At 41.1% G+C, this 25155-nt stretch overlaps 1 protein-coding gene across 4 annotated transcripts in view; it reads right to left on the bottom strand.

The window, feature by feature from the left end:
- Positions 1 to 265: 265 nt before the first annotated feature.
- LOC148327228 (inositol 1,4,5-trisphosphate-gated calcium channel ITPR1) overlaps positions 266 to 25155 on the bottom strand; it is a 53675-nt gene continuing 28785 nt past the window's right edge. Inside the window, exons 40-60 of one of the 4 annotated variants that reach the window (XM_088307979.1) lie at positions 23501 to 23548; positions 22302 to 22434; positions 21454 to 21641; positions 16459 to 16642; positions 16013 to 16266; positions 14902 to 15102; positions 14706 to 14816; positions 14491 to 14586; positions 14216 to 14359; positions 14023 to 14130; positions 13760 to 13952; positions 12215 to 12337; positions 9565 to 9740; positions 8541 to 8705; positions 7987 to 8176; positions 7797 to 7889; positions 6731 to 6870; positions 5663 to 5828; positions 2993 to 3153; positions 1652 to 1813; positions 266 to 1387 (exon numbers count right to left, since the gene is read on the bottom strand). In XM_088307979.1, the coding sequence (XP_088164105.1) occupies positions 1301 to 1387; positions 1652 to 1813; positions 2993 to 3153; positions 5663 to 5828; positions 6731 to 6870; positions 7797 to 7889; positions 7987 to 8176; positions 8541 to 8705; positions 9565 to 9740; positions 12215 to 12337; positions 13760 to 13952; positions 14023 to 14130; positions 14216 to 14359; positions 14491 to 14586; positions 14706 to 14816; positions 14902 to 15102; positions 16013 to 16266; positions 16459 to 16642; positions 21454 to 21641; positions 22302 to 22434; positions 23501 to 23548 (3123 nt within the window). In that variant the 3' untranslated portion in view covers positions 266 to 1300. The remainder of the gene's footprint in view (positions 1388 to 1651; positions 1814 to 2992; positions 3154 to 5662; positions 5829 to 6730; positions 6871 to 7796; positions 7890 to 7986; positions 8177 to 8540; positions 8706 to 9564; positions 9741 to 12214; positions 12338 to 13759; positions 13953 to 14022; positions 14131 to 14215; positions 14360 to 14490; positions 14587 to 14705; positions 14817 to 14901; positions 15103 to 16012; positions 16267 to 16458; positions 16643 to 21453; positions 21642 to 22301; positions 22435 to 23500; positions 23549 to 25155) is intronic. The other 3 variants (XM_088307980.1, XM_088307981.1, XM_088307982.1) reach the window with 3 other exon arrangements.

Here is a 25155-nt window from a genome sequence, read left to right as displayed (position 1 = left end):
CCAGGAAGCCACAGCTGATAGGCCATTCCAGGATCTTTATAGAGATACAAATCTGTTTAACGTTTAAAAATAAGTATGTTTAATTAGAATCTGTGCTCAAATGCGTCATATTTTCCAATCTATAAGCTTTTGATAATAGTAAACTTTGTTCCTGTTTGTTGTTTGATTTTTTTTTTTTTTTGTGTTTTTTTTTTTTTAATTAAAATAAATCCGTTCCCTCTTAGGGTTTCGTCCCATTTCATTTGAGCAATTCAAGTCAATAGAATGCTTTTCATGCTTGTTTATTTAAATTAACTCAAAACAATTTACAACACAGAAACATAACAGTTATAAAATATTTTGGTTAAGCAGCACTGCAAATCTCTTCAGAGTACGCACTACAACCTCACATCGATGCATTCATTCTTTTGTGTATCTATCAAAAAGTGGCCAAACAAAAATAGATTATACAGATCAGTGTTCGGGACTAAATTCATTAGAGGGGGTTAAACGTTTATGTGCAAAGGATAATAATAGATCCATACAAACATATCTTTTTTTTGGGGGGGGGTTGTTTTTTTTTTGTCATGCATTATTAAGCACAGCATAATACACAGTGAGGAAGTCACATGACTTACATGTTTCAAGAGCACTGCACAGTGATAATCTTATCACAGTGCCTTGGAGGGAGTTGTTTAACAAAAAAAAATTATTTATAAAAAAAAAAAAATGTAAACACTTTCATTTTGTGTTTTTTTTAAATAAATGATATCACAAATAATAATAAATATAAAAGTAAATCCCAAATCCCAAAATAGTTTTCCGTATACAGGCATTGCATCTTGTGAACTTCTCTTATTGGAGTATATTAAAGTGAGCGTAAATCTGGAATTTAAGCAAACCTGTAAATCCTGAGACCTGAGTTTGCTGGTGCAACATGGGCGATTAATAAAAAAAAAAACAAAAAAAACAAGGCCACATGAAAGGAAATCTCCCTTAGCAACAACTGGCTGAACTTTGGCATGGTGATACAATGCCAAAGGCATTTAGAATCAGTGTTTTCCGAAACCAACACGGTTGGCTTCTCAGGTCCCGAGGCACTTGATGAACACGACGCACACAGTTACGTACAATCCGCAGACAACGAGTAACATACTCTGGCGATGCTTGCTTCACATTTGCACTGTACTGGTGTGTAAGAGTGCCTGCTGAAGTCATACAATCGTTGCACTTCCTCCACCGAAATGCACGTTGGAAATTGGCACATGTTGGTATTTGTTTTTCAACAAATGAGAAACGTCAAGTAGTGCGCAAAAGGATCTTACGCAGGTTGCTGGGGGTTGATGTTCATGTGAGGGGGGTGACCAAGAAGACCGATTCTCTGCTTCTGCTTCCTTTGCTCTGTCATCTGCACAGAAAAATCCAGAGAATATTTTTAAATATGTGAACGGTTCTCTAAACTGTTACAACATGGCGGCCAGACACCAAAGATGACCGTGTCAGCCTCTTTTAGCGCCTGTATTCGTTTTAGCCGTTTTATACACAAAAACGAGATGAGTTCTACTGATTGGTTGTTTGACTCATCGGCTTTATATTACGACAATATCTTTATGTTTGGGCATCATAAACGGCAAAACATACAAGCATGGTTGACTGTCATGTTATTTCATACCTGCTCTTTGAGCTCGCTCAGTTGACCGGACAGGTTGGCCACCAGCCTCATGGTGGACTCCAACTTCTCCTGCAGACTCCTGATTTCGTTCTGCTCGCCCTCTGCATCGCTGCTCACCAGAGACATGGCGCGCATCCTTGGAAACCAGTCAAGGTTGTGCTCCTTTACAAAACAAAAAATGGTAATCATTATAAATATATTATTGTTATATTATTATTTGGGGTGTCAAAGTAAAAGCATTAACTATGGAGATTAATTTAAATTCTATAACGCACTAAAAATAATTAACTCACTTAACTCAGTTGTATTTACTTCCTGCAGCAGCTGACCTCAGTGTGCAGTCAAATTTAATCCAAAATAATTTGCACATATTGCAAAGCCGAATTCAAATAGCATATTTGTTGCATGTCTTTGGTGTATTGTTCAAATGTTTTTTCCTGTATTTTACAGGAAAAGAATCATATTCAAAGATCAAAGAAGAACAGTCTGAGTAGAAATACACTTTTATATCTTTTCCACATGAATTCCAAGATTTTACTCAAGTTAATATCAGTTCCAAGCTTCGTAAAAAAATTAATTGAAAGAACACGATTAATCGCGATTAATTCCGTAATTTTCTGCAATGAATTAGTTAAAAAAAATTGGAATCGCTTCAGAGCACTAAATATATTATCTATATTACATTTGGCTTTGACTCTCACCACCTGCACAAAATCCGATAATCTTGTGCAAGTACTATACAAGAAATGTGTCAAATAAAATTCAGAAGAATCACACTGTCTTGATTGACAGTCAGAGAGGCATCAATTAAATCTGATAAATTCCTTAAAAAAAAAAAAAACTGTTCTGTTTATAGGTTGCAGTGGCGTAAAGATGCATACCATTATACGTTCTCGTAAATATGGCTTCATGAAATTCAAATTGCTTGTGTTATTTTCGCCATCTTCCTATTTGTGTCATTAAATACATTTGTGTTTAACTGATGAGATGAGAATTGAGCAACACTATTTTTCGATGTTTGCATGTGTTTGATCACAACTCTAGGGCGTCGTCGGTATTAGAAAATCTATTAATAATAACAATGGGGAAACACCCAAGACGTCAAATTGTTATTACCGACAAAAGCAGCCCTGGCTCACACACACCGTGGCAATCTGTCGACATGAATTTACAGAGGCGGTGCACACAATATATATATTCATCATACTATTGAAACATGTGCTGACCTTCAAGCGTCATGTTTCATCAGGACAGTCTTGACACACAACACAATCTGCCCTAGTTCATTTGGAGGAAATGAATATGCGGTTTACGGGAGTGTCTGCTCTTTAAGTTGTTTACCTTGATCATCTCCGCCACGTAGCTCTCCGGGCCTGTGTACTCAGTCGAATCTTTCACTTTTACCAACACGATGAAGAATAGATAATGCCACATGTTGTGTTCCTCTTTAATGTGCTCCTCAAACGTCACAGTCTTGTTGTCAAATTTGTCCCTCTCCAGCCCTGTGAGGGGGTGGGGGGGGGGGGCAATATGGTTAGCGAATAGAAAAAGAAAATCACAAGATGATCTTTGGGAAATTTTATTGCATAGATTGTTTGAGTTGACAGAATGTGGTACTGCAGTACTTATTGATACCACACTTTCTTGAACTCATTCAATCGTAGGGACATGTTTTTCCAGACATTCAATCCCAGATATGTATTTACAGCATAAAGGGTCGAGGAAGGTGCAGCTGAATCTTGTTGGAATTTCAAATTTAAAAATGATTTGTTCTGCTCTTTGTCGTTAATTTCTAGGGGAGATTATAGCAATTCACCATTTTTCCTGCGTAACTCTGACTATTATCAATTTCAAAATTAAAAAAAATATATATCACTAATGTGACAACATAAGTAACCCACTAAAATATAAAAATGATAAAAATAAAAAAGGCTATGGATAAGAATTAGGGTTGACCCATTAATTCACTCAGAATTTTTTATATCAACAAAGCATTTTGGACAATTCTGTACATCCAAATGGGTGGGAAGAGTTTGGTGAACATTCTCATTGGATTTGCCAAAATTGAGAAAAGGATGAAGGAGGCATATCAGACAATAAGAAAAAAAATGGCTTTCCGCAATACTTCAAGGACACTGACATCGCATGGCTTTGACCTTTGACCAAACTTGTGAACGACATTTTCCAAGTCACGTGATTTGGCTGACTGCCAAACGTCCCTCTTGGCATGTTTTGATTTTCCTTTTGGGTTAGTGGCTTCGAGTAAATATGTCTACAAAAACGCAGCTCCTTCCCCTTCTCGGTGGTTCTTGAAAATGCTGACTCATGAAGGCAGCACCTCCATAATTCATATTAGTCTCACTCACACATCCACACACACACATTCCCACTCACTTGCTCGTTCACGCTTGATTTTCCGATCATATGTTTCAACAAAGTCCTCAATAACGCATGGTCATCTCTTTTTTTTTTTAACACCCGCTTGAATATCTTTCATGTCTACAAACGTTTGGAGCATTTGCGTACAGAATCTGTCCCAATAATGAGCGTGTGTGTGCATGTTGGGTCAGGCAGCCAGGGCGAATTCTAAGCATATGGAATGAGAACAGCGTTATGTCACCAAGGCAGCCATCAGCTCTGACTCACTCATGTTAAATAAAGGCCAGGCCACAGGGGCAGCTGCCGTCTCTATGGTTTCCAGAGGAACCGCACGGGAACAGGAGACGGAGGGAGTCCATCACCGCACGCTCAAGTGCCTCTCAGTCATCTTGCTTGGTTTTGTAAGACATCGATCTTGCGCGCAATCTCTCATTAGATATTTAGGTCTGTAGCGACTGATTGATTGGCATCAAGAAACAGCTTGAGCGTTTTATGTTTTTTAAGAGTTATAGCCAAATGCAAATGATGCATTATTTGTGCAAAAAAAAAAAAAAAGGAAAATGCTGTTAATAACTTATTTAGAAGAAGCTTGAGTCATTGTAAACAGGTGGTTTCTGTTTTAGAACAGATTTGAATGTTGTCAAGCATGCTTCCTGTCACAGTTCAGTCCTCAACTTGAAAGATGAAGGATTACGTTTTCATTATTTGCTTTATTTGTTGGCTGGATGCCTGTTTGCAGTATTTGATCACCTGTAAACCCTTTTTTTTTTAAATTATGTATTTATTTATTTATTTATTCATTAATTAATTATAATTTTAATGGGTAGGTATTTTATTAAGGATGGGCTCCTTCAATTTTGGAGTCCTTTACATTGAATTTAAAAAGACTTTATAAGAATAATAAGAACGATAATAATAAATGGCTTCGGATCTGATTTTGGTGCCTTTGATCGTGACAAAAATCTGTGTTTTTTTTTTATATATAGCTAAAAAAAAGACCCTTAGAACAATTCAAATTTTTATAGGAAAATCTGGTTCACAAGTTGAACACTTGCCAAGATAACAAAAAAATGGGTCAAGAAGGGCGAGGCATCTTATCTCGCTTGCCTTTTAGTCTGTATTTTAGTATTAAGTCTTGAAGATTGCATTTTCTGGCTTCGTGTGTATCGTCTTTCAGAAGTTTATCAGTGATAAATAGCTCAAGACAAATTTTGTAAAAAAGGATCTTATCACTAACAGCAGCACTCACAAAATGTAAGATTTGCAACATATTTCAAGTTGTTTTAATTATTAACAGCGGTTAGTTGTATAACTCCTTTTTTTTTGCATAAACAGAACAATTAACTGCACTACCCTAAAACTTCAAAAACATAAACTGCACAGCACATACGTTTATATAGCGACGTTTAACCTTTAAATGACTTGTTTTGCACGGCGGGAACCACCAGGGGAATTCGAACCCCATTTTGAGAAATATTGTCTTAGATGGCAGCTGTTCACTCATTGATTTGGCAGGGGACAAATGTTCAAGCCCGGGACTGAGGTCTGCACTCTCTCATGTGCTCTGACATCAGGTTCCTCTTTGGGTATTTGGCGCGCATACGGCGCAGAGCTTGGTTTAAGTGGTCTCACCGCAAATGAAGCAGGTCGTTTTCAAAACCTCTTCTTTCTTCTGCTTTTCACTCCTCAGGTCGGCAAAGGTGTCGATGATGACACCAAAAATGAGGTTTAGGACGATGATGATGACCATGAAGAAGAATAACAGGTCGTAGATCACTCTAGCTGCAAACAGTGGCTCCTATTAAAAGACAAAAAAGAGGGCTAAATGGCGCGTGGGATGTTGTCCCGAATTTGTAGGCCATCGTTAGTCATGATCCCAATTTTTTTTTTTTTTTTTTGTAATCAAGATTGTATCTTGGAGTATGACCCAAAGGCCAAAGCCTTTACGTAAGCATACACAGGGAATGAGTTTAAAACAAGGTTGACCTTGATTGTTATGGACGTTGAAACATAAGAGCGAAGATGTAACCAGCCAGATGCTACCGATGGCGGAGAGCCAGGTAATCTCTTAAAGACGCACCATGGAAACATGTGATTAGCCAAATGGTTCTCTAACAAAGTGAATACTGCGTTCGATGACTAAAATACACACTGGCTTGAATGCAAATAAAAAGGTTGCTAAACTCAGCAATGCTAAATTTCGATTCATGCTAGCATAGATGCATTTTAATGCACAGTGATGGAGGGAAGTCAAATTCAACCATGTTACAACCATCAAGTTTTGAGTGTTTCGCAAACTCCCACCAAGTAAATCGGCTCTCATGAGAAGAACTGTTACGTCAAACGCTCGTGAGTCAAGATTGAGTTTGTTTTATAGTTGCAACTCGTGAAAGTCTTTCTGCAAGCGTGCCATGTGGCTGACTTTTGTCAGTGAGCTATTCTACTATCGGCGGCACTTGATGAGCTTGCCTGTATTTTATGACAACACGAAGTACGCTTTTACATCCTCTTTTAAGTCTGAATTCTGAGGAAATCGTGTGGTTGTACATTAACAGCTGCAGAAAAATACGACAACCCAACACCCCCCGCCGGCACTTTTGAAGAGGGGACTATTTCAGAGCCTGAGGGTTTTTAAAGCCAGCTCACATGACACACGCACACACACACACACACACACACATAGACTTAGATTGCACGCACCTCTTTGGAAGGCTTGCGGAGAACATCGCCTACCCCCCCTCCGCTCCTCAAGCCGTGACTCAGAACAGTGACAATACACATTAGGAGAGAGTCACACGTCCGCTCCATGTCGCTGTCCTGTGAATCGTCGCTGTCCACATCTGAGGAAGCACAAAGCAGCCACAGTATAATCTGAAAATTAATTCAACACGATAAAGCTCAAGAGGATTTTTTTTTAAATTTATTTATTTATTTTTTTTAATGTGGTATAAATCTGAATCCTGGATAGTCTTTAAACAGTTCTTCTCTTAGCTGACTTGATATTTTGTTTCAATTGAAAATGCAAGTCAAAACAAAAAATGTTTTGCTTCGCCAGAATGTTCAGGCAAATAAATGTTTTGGAAGGGTTTATCTGAAGTGATAACGTTGACAGGTCAGGAACACAACTTTGAAATTCAGCACGTGGTCAAATGGTGATATCTCACGAACGACACGTTTCTTTTTGAGCAACTGCTGTCATATGGTGACGCAGTTTACTATTGATTCATAGCTACTTCTAGGCGTGTCGCAATAGATTGATCAGGTCACGTGACCAAAAGCAAAAGTGTTTTCCGATGACTTCTTTTTTCCATTCCTTTTTTTTTTTTTTTCTCCATTCCCTCCACTAATTGTTTTCATTCACAAACAGCCAGGAATTCCACTTCCACGTGCTGAAGCACGGGCACGTCGATGTCACATGAGAGTCATTGAGGTCAAATTTGAATTGTTCAGGGTCAAATGGCATGTGATGTGGATGTCGTCACGAGAAGGATCAATGACTTGGTGCTACAAAAACACAAACCCCGTCTGTTCTATTTTTACAACACCACGCAGTTTTCTTTTTGCAATTCCATTCTTTTAACATTGTTCAACTCGACATAAGAAATTCAACAAAAGCTGCAATAAAATGTGAAATTCATGAATAATAATTTCTCAATTACAATCGAATATTTGGTTTAATGAGAGTTTAGGATATTGTCAGAAGGACGTTTGAATAGCAGGATAGTTAACGAAGCACATGGAGGAACTCCTGTTGCTGCAGTATTACCTTCATGCACGCTCCCAGCTGTGCAGTTTTCATCAACTCCAGCTCGACATATTCTAGTTGACAGAAACTCACTGGCTATGCTGGCTCCATTTTCTGCACAGAAGGTGGTAACAAATGCGACTTAGCGGGGAGTCTTTAAACCGCACAAACAGCCACGATGCCATTCAAAGGAGAGTTTTAAGATCGTCACTTAGTGTTGCGTTGGGAATGCGATCCACTTCCAGGATGAAGTCATCTTTGAAGAAAATGTAGCCAACGATGGAGAACAAGTAGACCAGGATGAGCGCCAGCACAGCGGTCAACACAATGGAGCGTCCGTTGCGGGTGACGCTCTTGATGACATTCAGCAATGTCTCTTCTCGGTACACCAGGTCAAACAGCTACAAAGGCAAAAAAACACGAAATAGGAGTGAGAAGAAAATATGACCATTTGGAACATTTTCCCTTTTGTGTCTGCCATGGATATTTGGCAACAATATTTGGTCTGACTTAGAGCGCGGGCTTCTAAAAAGAAAGTCAGCATGACACCATGAAACCATCAAATACGGAAACATCTGGCCTGTCAGTGGCGGACTGTCTTGTCCTCAAATGATGGAAAGCCACAATTCGATTCTGCTGTTACGCACATGGTTCTACTCAGGGTTTTGCAATGTCTTCATTTCTCCAAAGGTTACATTATGTGTTAAAACCCTAAATCTTCTGTTTGCATGGGTGTGCGCTGCGCAAGATGTGTCAACTCCTCACCAACAAACTGTAGAAGAAGACGTGAACAAACACCCCCAGACTGCAGATGAGCAGGTAGATGAAGTGGTAGAGGAACTCAAAGTCCATCACCATGGCCTTGTAGCCCCGACTGAAGGTGCCACGGTTTCCCAAAAAACTCATCAGGAAGATGATTTTATTGCACACCTGGAAGACGGACAGTATCTGTTACATAAGAACAATTTGAAAGCTCAAGCTTTAACTCAAGTTAATGGGATATTTATAAAAACATAATGATGACCTTAAGCGGGGGGGGGAACAGCTTTAAAAGTACGACATTTGCAAGTTCAGAAAAAAAGATGGTAAGCCAAGTTTAAAATCCGTGCTGGGCGGTGTTCACACTGGATGCCCACTGGGCATCATTTTAAGAAGCACCAAATCAGGAAAACTCAAATGGTGAAAAATAGTCCATTGCTTTAGCAACACAATTGAGTGGAACATAATTCTCAGCCTTGGCACCTTTTTAGCAATTACCTTTAAACATTTATGATGTATTTTGAAACAAATATCGCAATTCACTTTACGAGGTTTTTTAAAGATTTCCACAGAACCTGACCAATTTATGCAACTTCACTTAAGGTCCACCTGAAGAATATGAGTTCTAAAAAGAGAGCTATGTTGAAGATTCCATTATTATTATTATTCGGATTCAGATTTTTTTACATATAATAAAATTTATTTTTTATGACTTTATGTCACTACAAAATGGGGGAAAATATAAGAAACAACTCTCAGTGTAATAGTGTGCAGCATAAACAGCCACCAAAATAAACACTGCAACATTCCTGCCTCTCAGCTACTGTAAAAAAAAAAAAAAAAAAAACAGAAAAAGAAGAGAGTTACTATCTTTTTAAAGGCAGAATATATCAGTGCAGCTTTTGCAAAGGATCTTATATTGACAATCAAACATGGGAAACTGCGACAATTGTGAACTATTTCACATGGGCAAATAAAGCAACGCCTTTTTGAAAAGACTGAAAATAAGTAAAGCAGGCAAACGACTCACATTGAAGGCCCCGAGGAGGAACAAAGTTGGCTCCAGGCCAACTGAGAAGATGAGACGGAGGATTGTGACGATGACAAGCGCTCGGATGCCCAGCGGTTGGGGCATGATGATCACGATAATGAGTGTTGCCAAGACTCCCATCCACAGCAGCGCAGACAGGTGGGCGTCCAGCGTACCTGGAAGGGATTCATGCCAACGATTTACCACACAGAAACTGCTGACTTGCTTTCACAGCAAACCCCCTAAATGGATGAAATGCGCCGCGTCCTCACGACAAAAGGATGACAATGCAGTTTGTAGCTTGAAACTTGTGCGGCTGAACAGTTTAATAACATTCAACTGGCTTCAGTACCTGGCAGGAAACACTGGGGCCTTCATTAGCGGGACTGAACTCAACACGATTCACTTACATAACACCGAAAAGTAGTTGCCGGTACAGTACATACATTTTGTCGAAGTGCGTTTGAGAAGACGTGACACGTCGCCGCATGAAACTCCTCGAGGGGTTTATGAGATCACGTGTCACAAAGATGAAAAAAAAAAAAAAATGGGGGGGAAACGGGGCATGTCTGAAGAAAATAAAACATTTAAAAGCAGAGTGGTCAAAAACGTCTCCCCCCCTCAACTTCCTTTCCTCCCTCCTTGGCTCTCTCTCTCTCTCGCACGCCGTCCCCTCCTCTCGCTCTCTCCCCCTCCCAACCCATGTAGAGATCATATGACAGGTGCCACTTACATAACAGCCATCTCTAAAAATACTTTGGCTGAAAGATTCATCAGGAAAGAAAAGCGAGCAAGACACACCGCAAAAAAAAAGAGATGTGCCGGACGGAAGGGGGAGGTTTATACTCGGTATTCGTAATTACATTTGCTACCTTACGCTTTTCTGGAAGGTGCAAGAGGTCGTTCAAGTCTAAACTTTAGAGGCATCAATTAAATTGTCAGTGAGGAATGTGGCAAGCATGCAGTGCTTGCCACATGTGTTATGTTAACCCTCGGGGTAAGTCAAAAGCCAGTCAGGCATGTACGTATGTACTGTATGTATGTTTGGCAGCAGAACACAGTGACCTAGTTCTTCTGGTCTTCTACCATCATTCTAAAGCCCTTGGCCAAGGAAGACGGCGTGTGTGTGTGTGTGTGTGTACGGTATATGCGTGCAAGAGTGAGGAGGAGCAGATGAGCAAAGGCCGTAGTGCCATAAAAGCGCTCATTAAAACCGACCAAAGGTATATTGCCATTTCACGTGATGCTTGGCGTGGCGGGAAAAACACAGTCAGACATTACTCATGCTCAGTATTCTCTTGAACACAAATCAAAACAAGCAAAACACCGAATCCGACATTCACAGTTCCAAAAAAATGACTCCCTTCTTTGTGACTCAAAAGCAGGCTGTGTTTGTCTGTGTGCAGAGGGTGGGTCTCAAACAAAGACAGGCTTATTCTCGGGTCATGCTCTTTAATTCCTGGTCAGGTGATAAAAGTCAGCAGATCAGAACTATAGGGGAAGAGCAGATCAGTGGGTCAAGAGCTGAGGAGGATTCGCTTCTCCGAGGGTTGCTATACCATGTCATTTCGGAACACGTCAATTATTTTTGTTGTTCAGATTTGGAAGCGGATCTAAAAAAAAAAACTAAAAAAAACTTTGCAGAGAGATAAGACTGAACTGTCAGCATAGTTTGTCATTCAAAGACACTCCTCATAATGAGAGCAGGCTGTGGCAGAAAAAGCATGCCACTAAGCCGCTGTCCTTCCTGTTTTGCATTATTGAGCACATAACCTGAGTTTGACCCTGAATTGTGGCCAAAAGCAAATATTAAAACCTTCTCGAAATTCCCATTACCACGTCAATTAACCAGACATGTTTACTTCAGTGGTCCGCAAACTTTTTTTCCCCGCCGCCGACCGGTTCATGGAAGTCCATAACTTTTGAGAACCAGCAACCGCGGGGCCGGGACGGGACGTTAAAACAACAAATGCAAATCTGGTGTGTATTTTTATGTACCTTAACATGGTCACTATGGTACGGTAACGTAAAACCTCAGAACAACTTTAACGTGCATGAACGAGCAAGACGAAAACGTTGGTAGTACGCATTGTTGGTGTTATAGGGATTGTGGTATTAATGGAAACCTTTTTTAAAAATTTGTCATCCCCTGCACGCCGCCTCAAAAATGGGCGTCTGACCGGGCTGGAGGGCTTGACTGCCCAGCTCTGGATATTACAATTCGCAAAGCTACATTTTTCTGTAACTATATTAGCAGTGTCCACCTGAACACGCCAACATATGGACATATGTAACTCACCGTTTTTATCAAGAGTCGCTCGACGCCTTTTTTTTGTCCAGAGCGGGCTTTGTACGAGGTTGTATTTTTTTTTTTGTTAGTTTGTGTGTTTAATATGAGCATTTTGACATGCGTCAAGAGTCCATCATAGATGGATGTAATAGAGAGTAGACGGTCACTTTTCAAAATAAAATATTTTTCAGCCTGAATAATAAATAAATCCGTGCGGCCCGGTCAAAGTGGCTCGTGGGCCGGTACTGGTCCGAGGCCCGCTGGTTGGGGATCGACTTCACTAATTTCTCGCATCATGGTCCGCAAAAGGACATCCTCAGTAACATTAGTGTTCACACTTTGAGTTCCTGTACGACTGACCTCCATGTATCCCCTCCAGCGGGTAGAAGAAGCAGACGAGCAGGTTCATGAGGACAGCCAAATTGAAGGAAACGTTGCTCCAAACCGAAATATTTCTGGAACACCAGTACAACACCGGCTGGGCTGGGAAAGAGAGAATAATTACGTTTGTGACTTGAAAATCCTAAATGAAATCATTAAAGTTATTTTGTCTCAGCTCAATCTGTTTCTCTGGATCTAGCCGACCTTTGCTTCTCACCCTCCACAGTCGTAAGAGGAAGCAGGTGCAAATGCGTAACTCAAAAGGAATTGAACGTAGCGCACAGGTTACATTCTTACCAACTCGTGCACGTCTGGCCAATACAGAGAATAAACGAGCATTTGTTGTGGCTTCGTATAAAACAGCACAGAAAATAGGTCACCATGGCAATAAATGATGACTTTAAACGATGCAGACAAATTGAAGTGAACTCCAGCTTTGGACTGAATGATAATGAGACGCCAGTAGTTTTATCTGTCACTAGAGTGACAGACAAAACACGGCAGTGTACATGGTATGCGGTCTTGAATGTGGATTAGAAATGTGACTGCGTGGGCGCAGGCCTGTATTTGTAAGTTTGTGTATATACGCAAGCAATATCTCAGTCGTGATTCATAAGGTTACGGTACAACTGTTTCGCGGCACAGAGAAATCGGAAAGTCCCGGTTTTAATTTTAGGCAGTAGAAAGGCGTAAATGCACATTGCACACGCACAGAGGAGCGAAGGCCTGTTCAGACTTGCATGGAAAATAAATGATTGCGGGCTCAAGAATGAGTTTAGCCCAATCCATATCCATTTTCAATTGCACTTGCCGTGCTTGCACTCAACTGTTTCAGCCGAAACACACAATAATGTAGTTGGAAAATTAAATGGAAAAAAAAATGTAACGCAGCATTACACTTGGATAGGACTATTTTCCCAGAAACAAGAGCATGGATGTGCAAAACTATCACGGTGACTCGCTTATAAACAATGGCAAATGCTTTCCAAGATGAAATCATTAAAATAAGTTCTTAAATTGCCATAATTTCACGAAAATATAAAAATATATTATCCTTTGTAAGAGTATCATTTATTGATCAAACAATTTTTCAATCACCAATTAAAATATCGGTTACACCAGGTGTGGTCAAACTATGGCCCGGGGGCCACATGCGTCCCGTTAGACGTTTTAATCCGGCCCGCCGAACTTGAAAAAAATGTCATGAATAAACCTTGTTAATGTTTTATTTTCTAAATACTGTGGTTTTTCAAAAACATATTTATGATTGTAATGCGTTTGTTCACTTTCATTTAAAATTAAATGTATTTTTTTTTCGCCGATGAGGTGAGGTTACCAAAACACTCCATCCATTTGCTCCTGGTCCGGCCCCTCTGTCAAATTTTAGAACCCATTGTGGCCCGCCAAGCAAAAGGTTTGCCCACCCCTGGGTTACAAGGTCGAGGAATAAATGATGTTTGCCATACAATTTGGTGATTCGTACTCGGTTAGGTTTGTTGCGGGTCACATTTTGCTACTTTATACCTCGAAGCTTCTTCTGCCAGTTCATCTCACTGAAGAGGTCCTCCGCTCGCAGGAAGAAGTCGTTGATCTTACTGCCTTGCTCGTCTCTCTCTGTGGTGTAGTAGACCCGAAGCTTGGACTCAGAGGTCAAGAATTCACAGATGTTAGGCACTGGGAACACAATCTCTTCCATGGTGCGGTCCTGGCGCACAATCTAGACGCGGGATGACAATCACAATCTGTGAGCCAATTCCCCTGGTTCCCCTCGTTGTGTTGTTTATTACCTCGATCTGAGCTGTGTGGTTGGCATAAAACTCCAAGGCCTCATCTCCATCGCCGCTGGATCCTCCAGGCTTCAACATTATGGACAGCTCCTTATTGTGGCGGGCCAGCTGTAAAACAAAGACACAAACAGAAAGTGACAAGAAGAGGATATGAAACAACCGAATACATTGCGATCGTTGTGGGCGTTCAGACCTGATGAGCCAAGATATAAATGTTGTGTCCAACATTTCTGGGAGATGCCGCATCATGTTCCTCATCATCCCCATTATCATCCTCCTCCTTTGTGTCTTCAAACTCCACCTCTCCCTGCAAATAGGCCTTTTTGATCACCTCCACCTAGAAAGACACACATTGCCAGAAGAATGACTCTCACGACTTGAGCAGTGCAGAGCTGGGAGCAGTAGCAATTCAGAAGTAAAAAATAGAAAAAAAAGATCTGTGAAAAGGCTGTTTTCAAATCTCCTCACCAGCTCTTTCGGTCTCATGTTGTACAGGATCCTCTCAGCATTCTCGCTGTCATGACGGCTCTCCATAATGGCAAGCAGCAACTTGGAGGCGTTGTTCTGCGAGTAAGAAACAACTTTGAGAAAGTAGTAATGACTTTGGCTTTCTTCTCCTCGGTATACAATTTCTACCAAAACATCCTTCCTTCGCTCAACTTTCACCAATCTTGCAAACTCGCCTTGAGCTCCAACACCAGATCCATGCGCTTCTTTCCGAGAGGGTTGATGTCATTAAGAATCAGAGCAATGATGATATCAATGCCATTGGACTCGTGAGTGGCAATGCAATTCTGAGGAATGCGTGAAGAAAGATTGCATATTAATGCAAAGCATATCTTGTAAGAGTTGTCTCCTGTGGTATAGTCTGTTGCGAACCTGGTTTTCATGGCAGGGACCTTGGCAGTATTCGGTGAGGCTCTCTAGAGTTTGGTTGATGAGGGCAACATTCTTTTCGTTGATGTACAACCCTAACAATCCTAGACCACCTGTGGTGCTGCCGCAGATGCAGTCCAGGAACTGAAGGGTCTCACACACTAAATTGTAGTTGTTCTTGTGGTTTTGGCAGCGGAGAAAGTTCTGATGAGATAAAAGTTGTTCAAGTTGGTCACATGGAAACAGGTGTCTGAATGGAGGAGATTGTACTATTAGGGGCTGGGTTTAAAGAAAAACAATTAATCGATTTGAATCAATGTTCCTCTTCATAGCCCGATATCAATTTGTACGTTTTAAATTGACATGACTTCACGCGATCTTGTCAGGACACGAAAGTAGCGTATCAAAACAAAATGGCGGAAGCAGGTGAAGTCAGCAGCAACAAGCATGAAGAAAGATGTATTTATTGTTTTGATCAGGTCATGCTAAATAAAACGTAACGTATGATTAATCTAACTGCATTGGCGTCAATCCTTAGGGTAAATATCAATATTTTTACTCATGAACCTCGTTACAGAACGTGGTTTGTAGTAATTCCTCTATTGGTTCTTCTGAGAATGCCATCCATACGAGTAAAATTCGTACTGTGTGAGATCCTTGATTGAATCGATAATCAATCAAAGTGAATCGTGAATCCCCCCCCCCAAAAAAATTATATATATATATATATATATATATATATATATATATATATATATATATATATACACCAAGATATAAAATATTTTTTTTTATTTTATCTGCTGTTCCTGCAAAGCTATTTTAAAAAAAAAAAAAAACATGTTTCAGAGGGTGTTGGGAAACGCAGGTGCTTTTTTTTTTTTCTTTTTCTTTTTAAGAAAAGTCACAGGAGGTTGAAATTACTACCATCGTCGTCATCATAATTATCTAATTACCATAATGTCAGGTGGAATAATTCCAAGCCATTACCAAGAAATGTGTAAAGAGCTCGAGAGGAAGAAGGCGGATGAAACACCCATTCAGAGGAGGAAGTGCAGTCAAGGACAAGTGCAAACTGCGAAACACATCGATTGTGCTGCTTGGATGGACCAACCTGCAGGTCACGGTTGTGATTCTCACAAAGTAGCTGCAGGAAACGGAGGATGGGCTGCATGATAATGATGACGTAGCTCATCTCGCCTTCATCCTGATTCTTGTCCCCGGTGCTTGCTTGGCCATCTGCTGACGTGAAGTGGTCCTCTGGGTCAGCTTCCCGCCGATAAGAGTTAAAAGCTTTCTTGGTGGCAGACGAAGCCTCAAGTAGTTGCTCCCGCACTTCTTCTGTCATGACGACTGATGATTCTCTGACTGAATGAACAGAATTATTTCAATTATATTTTAAGCTTGGGCTTATTTGTTAGTGTTGAAAATAATATTTGCGAATAATCATTTAAATGCAAAATGAAGATTTAAAAATAGCTTTGAGGATACTCTGGGTTGTAATCAGGTTAAATAATTTTAAAGACATGAGTGCTTTTTTTCTAACTGTGAACCACAAACCTTTTTTGCGTACTGGGATGTCTTTGTCCTGGCTGTCGTAGTCTCGCTTCCGATTTCCGAGGTCGCTGGTATTTACTGTCACTGTCGCCTTGATCTCCAACTGTGCCAGCTTCATGCGGTCGTAGAAAACACGGAAGAACTTTTCCGACTTTTTGTCCTCTGTCAGGCGGCAGAAGAATGAACGCTGGACACACAACACAGAGAAAGCGTCACAAAGTTAACAATATGGCGGCCGATAATCAATACTTTAAAATATTCTTTATTAATCAAATAATTGAATAAATATTCATTTTGTTTTTATTGCAAAATAGTACAGAGGTCGTGGTGGGTTAGGGTGAGGTGTGCTTGTTCTTTTCGTGCCTCAATTTGTTTTGTTCAGGTACTCCGGTTTCCTCCCACGTTTCAAAAACATGCACGGTAGGTTAATTGAACAATCTAAATTGACAACACACCTGCCCTCAAATCACTACAGTGGCTCCCAGTGAGTCAAAGAACAGATTTGAAAATCTGGCTGCTGGTCAATAAATCTCTGGTCTTAGACCAAAGAACATGCGCCGACGAAGCATACCTGCTCAAATTGTCGGTTCATTTCAATCAGAGGCTGAAAGCATTTTTGTTTCCTGCACATTTCTCATGAACCGATCGTTTATTCTGCAATTAGGTAGACGTGGAGGTTATTGCTCAGGAATGGGGTCATACAGAATTCGAGCACTTCGACATCATGTACAGTGTGCCGGCCTGCCCACAAAACTGTTGTTTTGATTATGTAACAGTTCTTATCCCCGTCACCCTTTGCAAAGGCCTCACCCAACAGAGGCCAACTCACCACACACAGTCCAGAGACGAAAAGCAAGAAAGAAGGAAAGGAAAATTAAAAAAAAAAAAAAGAGGCGGGTTGGTAAGTCAAATGACTGAAAGAGAGGAAGAGACACAGAATACTCTGTTAGACAGTATCTCGGCCAGTGAGGGTTATGTAACCACCTGTCTTTCCAGGTTAAATGCAAAACTGGGCTACTGGAAGAGCAAAAATGAAAGAAAAAAAAAAAAAAAACAAGAAACAATAAAACTTGTACAATGATCTGACATAAACATTCTGTAAACCAAATGAACGATTGCAACCAATTTATTACTAAGGCAAAAAATTATTAAGGCGTCCGAAAGTCAACACAACAGTTGAATTCAAATCTCTTCCGTAGCCACCTAAACTTGAACTATGCGATTGCGCCCTAAAGCAGATTCCACAGGCTCGTGCCGCACCCCACCCCAGACTTCCACCACTAAGCAGGAGCTCTCCTGCACGTACGCACCGTCAACACTCAGGGACAAGCAGATAGCAGACTAAGGAGGCGGGGGGGGGAGGAGGTGGAGGGAGTTGCTGAGCGAGGCCGTCATCCAATAAACAACCCTGATGACGGAGTGCAGCGAGCGATTGCCCGCACCTAACACCCCGCTCACATCTTGCAGCATGTCTGCGCCGGTAGCTGATGAGAATCAGAATGCCCTTCTCTGCTCATTATCATTAGGCGGCTGGAGTGGGCTGGGTGAGGCAGGGGCTCGCTTTAGCAGCGACAGAAGCACTCACCATTCCATATCCCCACCAGCCCCGCGTACAAACACACACCCAGCAAAATTACATAAGTTACACATACATACTGAACCCAAGCAAGAGGGCGCACACTTCTTCCACACCCACTGACTTTTACAGTCATCCGCAAAAGTAGGTCGGCCGTCTCCGGCTAAACAGGCACATGCCCATGTTTAAAAGACACACCCACATGTCATACAAGCGCTCGGAAAGACTGAAGTCTTTGCCAAAGTTATGTAATCATACTTGAGTTTGTGTGTTAATGCCAACATAGAAAGAAATTTTGTGCAGTCAGGTATGCGGTACAAGGGCTGGCACGACACTTCAGTCAAAGCGACTTAGGAGTGTCATCTTATCATTTCACAGTGGTGAAATATATTCTATTTGACTGATGGTGGCTGGAGAAAGGTTATTTTTGTAAATGAAAGCTAACGAATGACCTCAAATTGAAAAAACATTTTTGTTAACCAAATAAAAGAAACTAAAATGATTTAGAAAAAATGAAAACTGAAAGTCAATAAAAAAGTCCGCAAATGACATCCCTCCTCTGACGTGGCGTTGGCTCAAATGGCTCACCTGCTCTTGACATTTAACTCGCAACGCAACGCTAGGTAAAATGTGCTTTTCTTTTTTGCTTCAAACATGAAAAAAATATATACAGTAGAGAAAAAAAGAAGTACACTGCAAAGTCAGGTTGAATACTTTTTAACTGTAATTCATCCCACAAATCAACTTTAGAATTTGGCGACAAGCTTTATTATAATTAAGGGTGCATGCATGAATGCCTGCATCTAACTTTAAAAGCGGCCTGCACGGCATTTATTGTGATTCAGTTTGTGGACTGTAAAAATCAGAAACTGTGTTATAAAAATGTTGAATTTTTACTGCACAATACTTTTTTTTATAATCTTGATCACGTGTAAAACACTTAAAAAAAAAAAAACTAAAACTAAACTAAAACGAGGAGTAAAACTAATAAAAACTAAAAAAAAAAAACACTCTAAAAACTAATTAAAATGAACTCCATTTAAAAAAACAAAACTCAAAATGAAATGAAAACTAACCATAATTAAAATTCCAAAACTATAATAACCCAGGATTTGAGAGGGTTAAAAACATCATTCATCCAACCAACAATTTTTTATCCACATAAGCAGAATCCAAAAACATTTTTCTGAGAGTGTAAATGCTACAATGAATACACAGGTGGACGCTCTGGAAAAAGCACCAGCCAAACATTCCTTTCATGGCTTCTTCAAAAATCCAATATAAGCAGTTCATGTATGGAAACGCCATTTGTGCATTTATTTCAATATCCTTGCTATCCAACTTAAGTTCCATGTTCTAGTATGACGACTATTGCGCACGTGTAGAACAGCTGTGTCTTCCGAACATTTTTGCCTCTACTACCCGCCACTAGAGTCACACTTTTGCATACTAATAGGACAACTTCCGGCAACTAAATGTTACTAGTGAGGCAAAATTGGGCAATAGTGGACTGCATGCTATAAGTGACATAAAATTCCACAGGCAATTTATTCGTCGTCGCGCACAGTTGTCAAACTGGCATAATTTTGCCTCACTTGTAAAATGTACTTGCTCTTCTAGTTCGTCAAAAATGTTCCTACTCGTGTGAAGAAATATCATTTAGTAGTGAAAGACTGCAGTGGAAAAAATCCATTCCGAGGAGTGCGCCGGTGCATAGACCTCAAGTTGAAAATCAAGGATACTTAATAAATGCTTTCCGTGCACAGCTGTGCGCGACTAACTTTCGCACAGCATCCCGTCTGCGTTTGCATTTCAATGACGAGGATACCCTGATGAGGAGATGACATGCTGGATGAAGTCAGAGTGGTCAAGGAGAGAATGGAGGAAGGCTAACAGCAGAAAATGTTGGTAAAAGAGAGAGAGAGAGAGAGGGGGGAGAGGGACAAGCATCCCAGCCCACGCCCTCTGGGGTGCTGGGTAAACACAGCCTGTCTGTATCCATGGAGACAAACTCCGATTGGAATGAGACAGAGACGAGAGGTGCGAGGTGGAGGCGGTCCGCTGAAAAACAAGGTCATAGCGCTTCCCTTTCTCTCCTTCCGCTCAGCGACTTGGCATCAACAAAGGGATGTTATGTAACAGCTATTTATATTCCCTCCCTCCCTCCCGCCTGTCACGCAGCGCCACATGCAAACCGAATGGAGCGGCTCCCTTCAACTCCGTCGCCCATCTCATCATCGTGGCGAGCGCGACTATTATTTTTTGGGGGACATTTCGCAACACCAGCAAACACACACACGCAGCGCGTGCTGTTGCCAGACGGCCGGCTGGAGAGGGATCCCAATTTGTCAGTTAATTGAAACTGAAACGTGTTGAAACAAGTCTGAAAAGCGATGGTATATCCGCAGCTTTGCATGAAAGCATTGCAGAAGGAGTACGCAGCCCAGTGGTTTATTTCGGTGTGCTCTGAAGGTCATGAGTAAATAGTTAACCGCGTTAAAATAAGCGCTAACAGGTGCGCAACTCGACAGGTCAAGTGAAACCAAAGGTTAACTTTTGGTTTGCTAAAGTTGAAACTTTTCTTTTAGGGGGAAACATGCGAGCATGTCATAACAAGGAAGGTTTAGATACACTGACCTTGTATGACCGTTTCACGATTGACTAACTACTTCCTGATAACCGTAGAACACCAGGGAGAATGGAGCTCCAGTTACTCTTCAATCGCTCTACTGTGTTCCCCCCAAATCCCTCCACCTTCTCTCCCCACTGCCCCACTTCCGGAGGCCCAGCATGACCCACTTTAGGCCGGCAAGAAAAGTCAAGGGAGCGGGAGAGGGAGAAGGAATGTTTTGAAGACGGAGACATTCCTCATTGTTCATTCACACAGGCTTTATGTAACAACCCTATCACGTGATGCGGCTCTGCCGCAGCCGTGGGAAGCCAAAGCATTATCTCCACCGCAGCGGCTTCCTTGCTGTAATCTGATTATACGAGCCCCGTGATAGCACAACAACCCATAGATGGGCAGGCTGATCACAAGACACACATCAATGGACAAACAGATGCATAATTAGGGGAAAAAAAAAAAAAAAACAAGACAACAAAGACAAAAAAATGCCGTCGTACGGGTAGAAGCACAACAATGATGAGTTCTGCTAAAATAAGAGGAGGAAAACAATTTTAAATGTCAAAGGCAAGATAAAGATACATAATCTTAGTGTGGCCTTTGAGATCATTGCAACGTATTGGAGGAGATGGGGTGCCGCCTTATGTAATGTACATGTGCAGCTATGCTGGCACACTGACCCATATACTCATACAACTATGCGCTATACCGCAGAGCAACGTGCAGTGAACACTTTGGCAAAGTGATTGGCAGATCATGTACTGTTGTACACTTGTGGGATGGGGGTAACACTGACCTGGATGGTGGTATTTCCGCCCTCCAGCAAAGCGATAGCCAGGAGAATGCTTTCCTGGAAAACTCGGTCACTGATGGTGTTCATGATGAGGTCAATCACCAGATCAGAAGCTCCTTCTTTGTCCAGGTGGCACTGCACCTCCGCAAGGCTCATTTCCCCACGACTCAGGCCGCCAGGCCCACCGAGCACTATAAAACAGCACAGGTCAACAACCAGTTTTCAGACAATCCTAATATATAAATAAATATATATATATATATATATATATATATATATATATATATATATATATATATATATATATATATATATATATATATGTAGATTGAAAAGCCTTCATCTTGGACTGCATAACAGAGACTATAAACACTGTCTTATTGCTTATTGTCAAAGTCCAAAACAGGTCACAGGCAATCGATAAGTCCTTAGACATGTCATATTTTGCATTTCATGTATCGGCGGCCCAAAAAATAAAGGATGCACCACTGGGCCGAGATGAATCACTTTGGTATTTTGACTGCAGCCTGTAATACAATGACTGTGTTATCAAAATGTGATAAGTGTGTGCTGCTGGTCATGCTCAAAGGGCAGGCCTGTGCACAACGATAAGAGCTCAGGGTCAGACAGATAGAGAACTCCATCCTTGCCTAACATGCCAAGAGACATTTGTTTTACTACAACTACATGATGCATACATATTTTGGGTAAAGATTAGGAAACATCCCAGATGGACTTTATCCCCTAAAGCTGTCACTATTGGCCCCTCCCACTCGAGACGGTGAAATCAACGTATTCATGTGTCGCTGGCCAATTCATGCGAATGTGCATTCGGAATGATTGTTAACCACCTGACTGCTTTTTGCCGGGTCCTACAGGGCTGAGAGGGCCACTGCTGAATGACGTCAAGCTGTCCCTCCGCCCACCACTCCGATGGAAGTTGCCATAGTAACGGTTCACCAGAATCTGCCTCAGTGCCTCGCCCTATCAGAGGCAAAGAACAGAAAAATGCAATGACATGACTGCAGCCATGTGGTTAGGTAACAAGGGGGCAGACATCCGTTTGGTGCGGCGGACCTTCATCACAACACAATATCATTGTCTTCACTAAGAGCAGGCTCTTAAAAAAGCAGGAAACGCTCAAATATTTCAAAGGTTTTAACAGGCGCAGAAGCCACATTTTCCGTCATTTACCACCCACTGTGCAAAAACGGTGATCGTTATCATCAGTCACCCAGCTTAATGACATTTAAGGATGCGGTCCTCACTAAGACAGAACCGAGGCCAACTGTGACTCATCAACTGTTGAGCATGAAGCAACACGACTTTGCTGTTGCTATAGCAACGGCAGCCCGTAGCTACCTGACGAGACCTCCCGTGAGACAACGAGCCGGAAATGAAAGAAGGACGCGCGTACGCGTATTTGCGTGCAATTACGTGACCGGTTTGCCAAACCGTGTGTTCCCCGATAGATTATTACGCAAGACCTGCTCCTGAAGTTATGATCAAAAAGGGCATGTTAAGATTAGGTGGAAATTGGGATGGAAAGTCAATTGTGCAATTACTGCTTTTTAGCAGAAGTTAATCACAACCAGCCCACCATTTTGTGACTTTTTCCAACTACTTTTCGTGTTGATAATTATCAAATTTTATCATGAATTTTTTTTTTTTTTTTGTATTATTCTCTAGAGTTTTATCATCGTCTTGCTGCCAAATTGCTGTGCTGCAGTTGAAATTGATACATGCTGACTTGACTCAAGCTGTAGTGCAGCTGCTGACTCTCACAAACTTGTCTCATGATTGTGGTTTGCTGTTGGGTCCGCCTGACCTCTTCCTTTCCCTGAGAAGTAATTGGTTATGGATGATAGCGCCTTCACAACGAGGCTTTATTTGAAGCTTATCTGGAAAAGGAGCCGCCAACACACAGAATGACCTTGCCTAAATTTCAGCATAATCAATTTTATGCAGTCTTATTGCGATAGATAGCCATATGGCTTCGAATGCTGCATGACTTCCTCCCTCACATCTCGCTACAGATAAAAGCACGTACCCTTTTTTGGTCCTCCAACAACTTCTCAGGCTGGTTCTGATCCAGCTGCTGGGTGCAGTGATGAGTGTTAGGCCAAACACATACAAGCACAGGGGGTTAGGATTCATGCATCAAGTTAAAGGACACAGCACAACAAAATCAAGTTCCATGCAAAAGGCCATGCAAAGGTTTGCTGAGAGCGAGATGCCATGCTTGCTTTTAAGGCTGGAAATTATAAATGATATTGCTAATCTACAGGAAGATATTTTGAATAAAACGTAAAATAATTATTTCCCAAATCACTGAAAATTGACTCGCCAGCTCACTGCCGCAAGTCACTACCAGCCGAGTAAAAAAAAAAAAATGGAGCTTTGACGTATTTAGCCGTCAATGGTATTGAATGAGTTAAGACAAAAGTTCATGTGAAGAAAATCACATTGATAATATTAGATCATGGAAACGTATTTCTGTTTGAGACACTTTCGGGTGTACATTCAGAAACCACCTTAGCATGGACGATAAAGTCTGTCCTAACGATCGTATAAAAGCAAAGCAAAGTAAAACAATCGTGTCGGATGTCTGCAAAGGAAAAACGACCGAATAAAAACAAGCATCGACTCAAACCACCTATTTAAAAGTCAAGGATGAGTCAATACAACAATGACTCACAACATCAAAGTTCAGCGATTGGATGCATGGGGGGTATGTTGTTTTTCTACCTTGTGCATTGTGTTAGTTCTGTAAAGGCGCCTACAAACAGTGATTCGGGTTGTACGCTTTGACGTCTGATTATTCAGTGTACAGTATGTACAATGAAACGGGTCAAAGCGGCAATGCTCTACATAAGTAGTTATGTAAAAAAGGCAGGGGGAAGCAGTGGGATTGGCTAGGTGAGGGGCAGAAGGGGTTAGAGTTACATAATCCATCCAAAAGGAACCGGGTCACTAAAACAGTGACACAGAGCCGCTTACAGCAGCCATCTGTCACGAAAACACGGAGTAGGAGGAAAGACAACAAACACTGACACTTTTACAACTCAACTTGTCAGCCGACGTCCAAGTCAGGAGCAAATTATGTCAATGCGAGTGTTGCGTATTCTTGAGCTCAACTACATAACTGGAAGGAGGCATTTTGTAGAATATCAAACTAACTACGAATCTCTTAATTTACATTCAAAATTATTTTACCGGAAGTCATTTTTCAACATTGTAATCCCCCAACACCCATGCAGATTTATTGTTACTCGAACCATGATATACTGAGCAGCCCGGACAAATTTGTGTGACATTTGTTTCGACACCGCTAGATTATAATACATTTGATTTCCAGTTCGCTCTTCTGTGTGGTGGAGTCACACACTAAAAATTTGAAGGAAAAGCTCAAACACTTTATGTGTGTCAAATCTCATTACCATCAAGTTGTAAGTTCAGGCGTTTAGTCAACACAAATCAGTATCATACTGAAGTACACCACACGTGAAAAGTAGGAGAAACCCGATCGAATGTTGACATCGGATATCGATCTGATATCAACCACCCCCTCCCAAAAAAAAAAATTAAGAAAAATATCTCATTATGCCGGTCAACATCAAAAATCTCCAATCTATGTACTCATTCCAGACTCCATTCCCAACATGTAATGAATGTAAAAAAAAAAAAAAATTATAATCTGAATGG

This window comes from Idiotropiscis lumnitzeri, chromosome 11 (genome assembly GCF_059441095.1).
Source record: "Idiotropiscis lumnitzeri isolate Australia: NSW breed Sydney's pygmy pipehorse chromosome 11, RoL_Ilum_1.0, whole genome shotgun sequence".
NCBI classification, from domain to species: Eukaryota; Metazoa; Chordata; class Actinopteri; order Syngnathiformes; family Syngnathidae; genus Idiotropiscis; species Idiotropiscis lumnitzeri.
The sequence above is the reverse complement of the archived record's forward strand: the minus strand, read 5'-3'. Positions and strand labels throughout refer to the sequence as shown.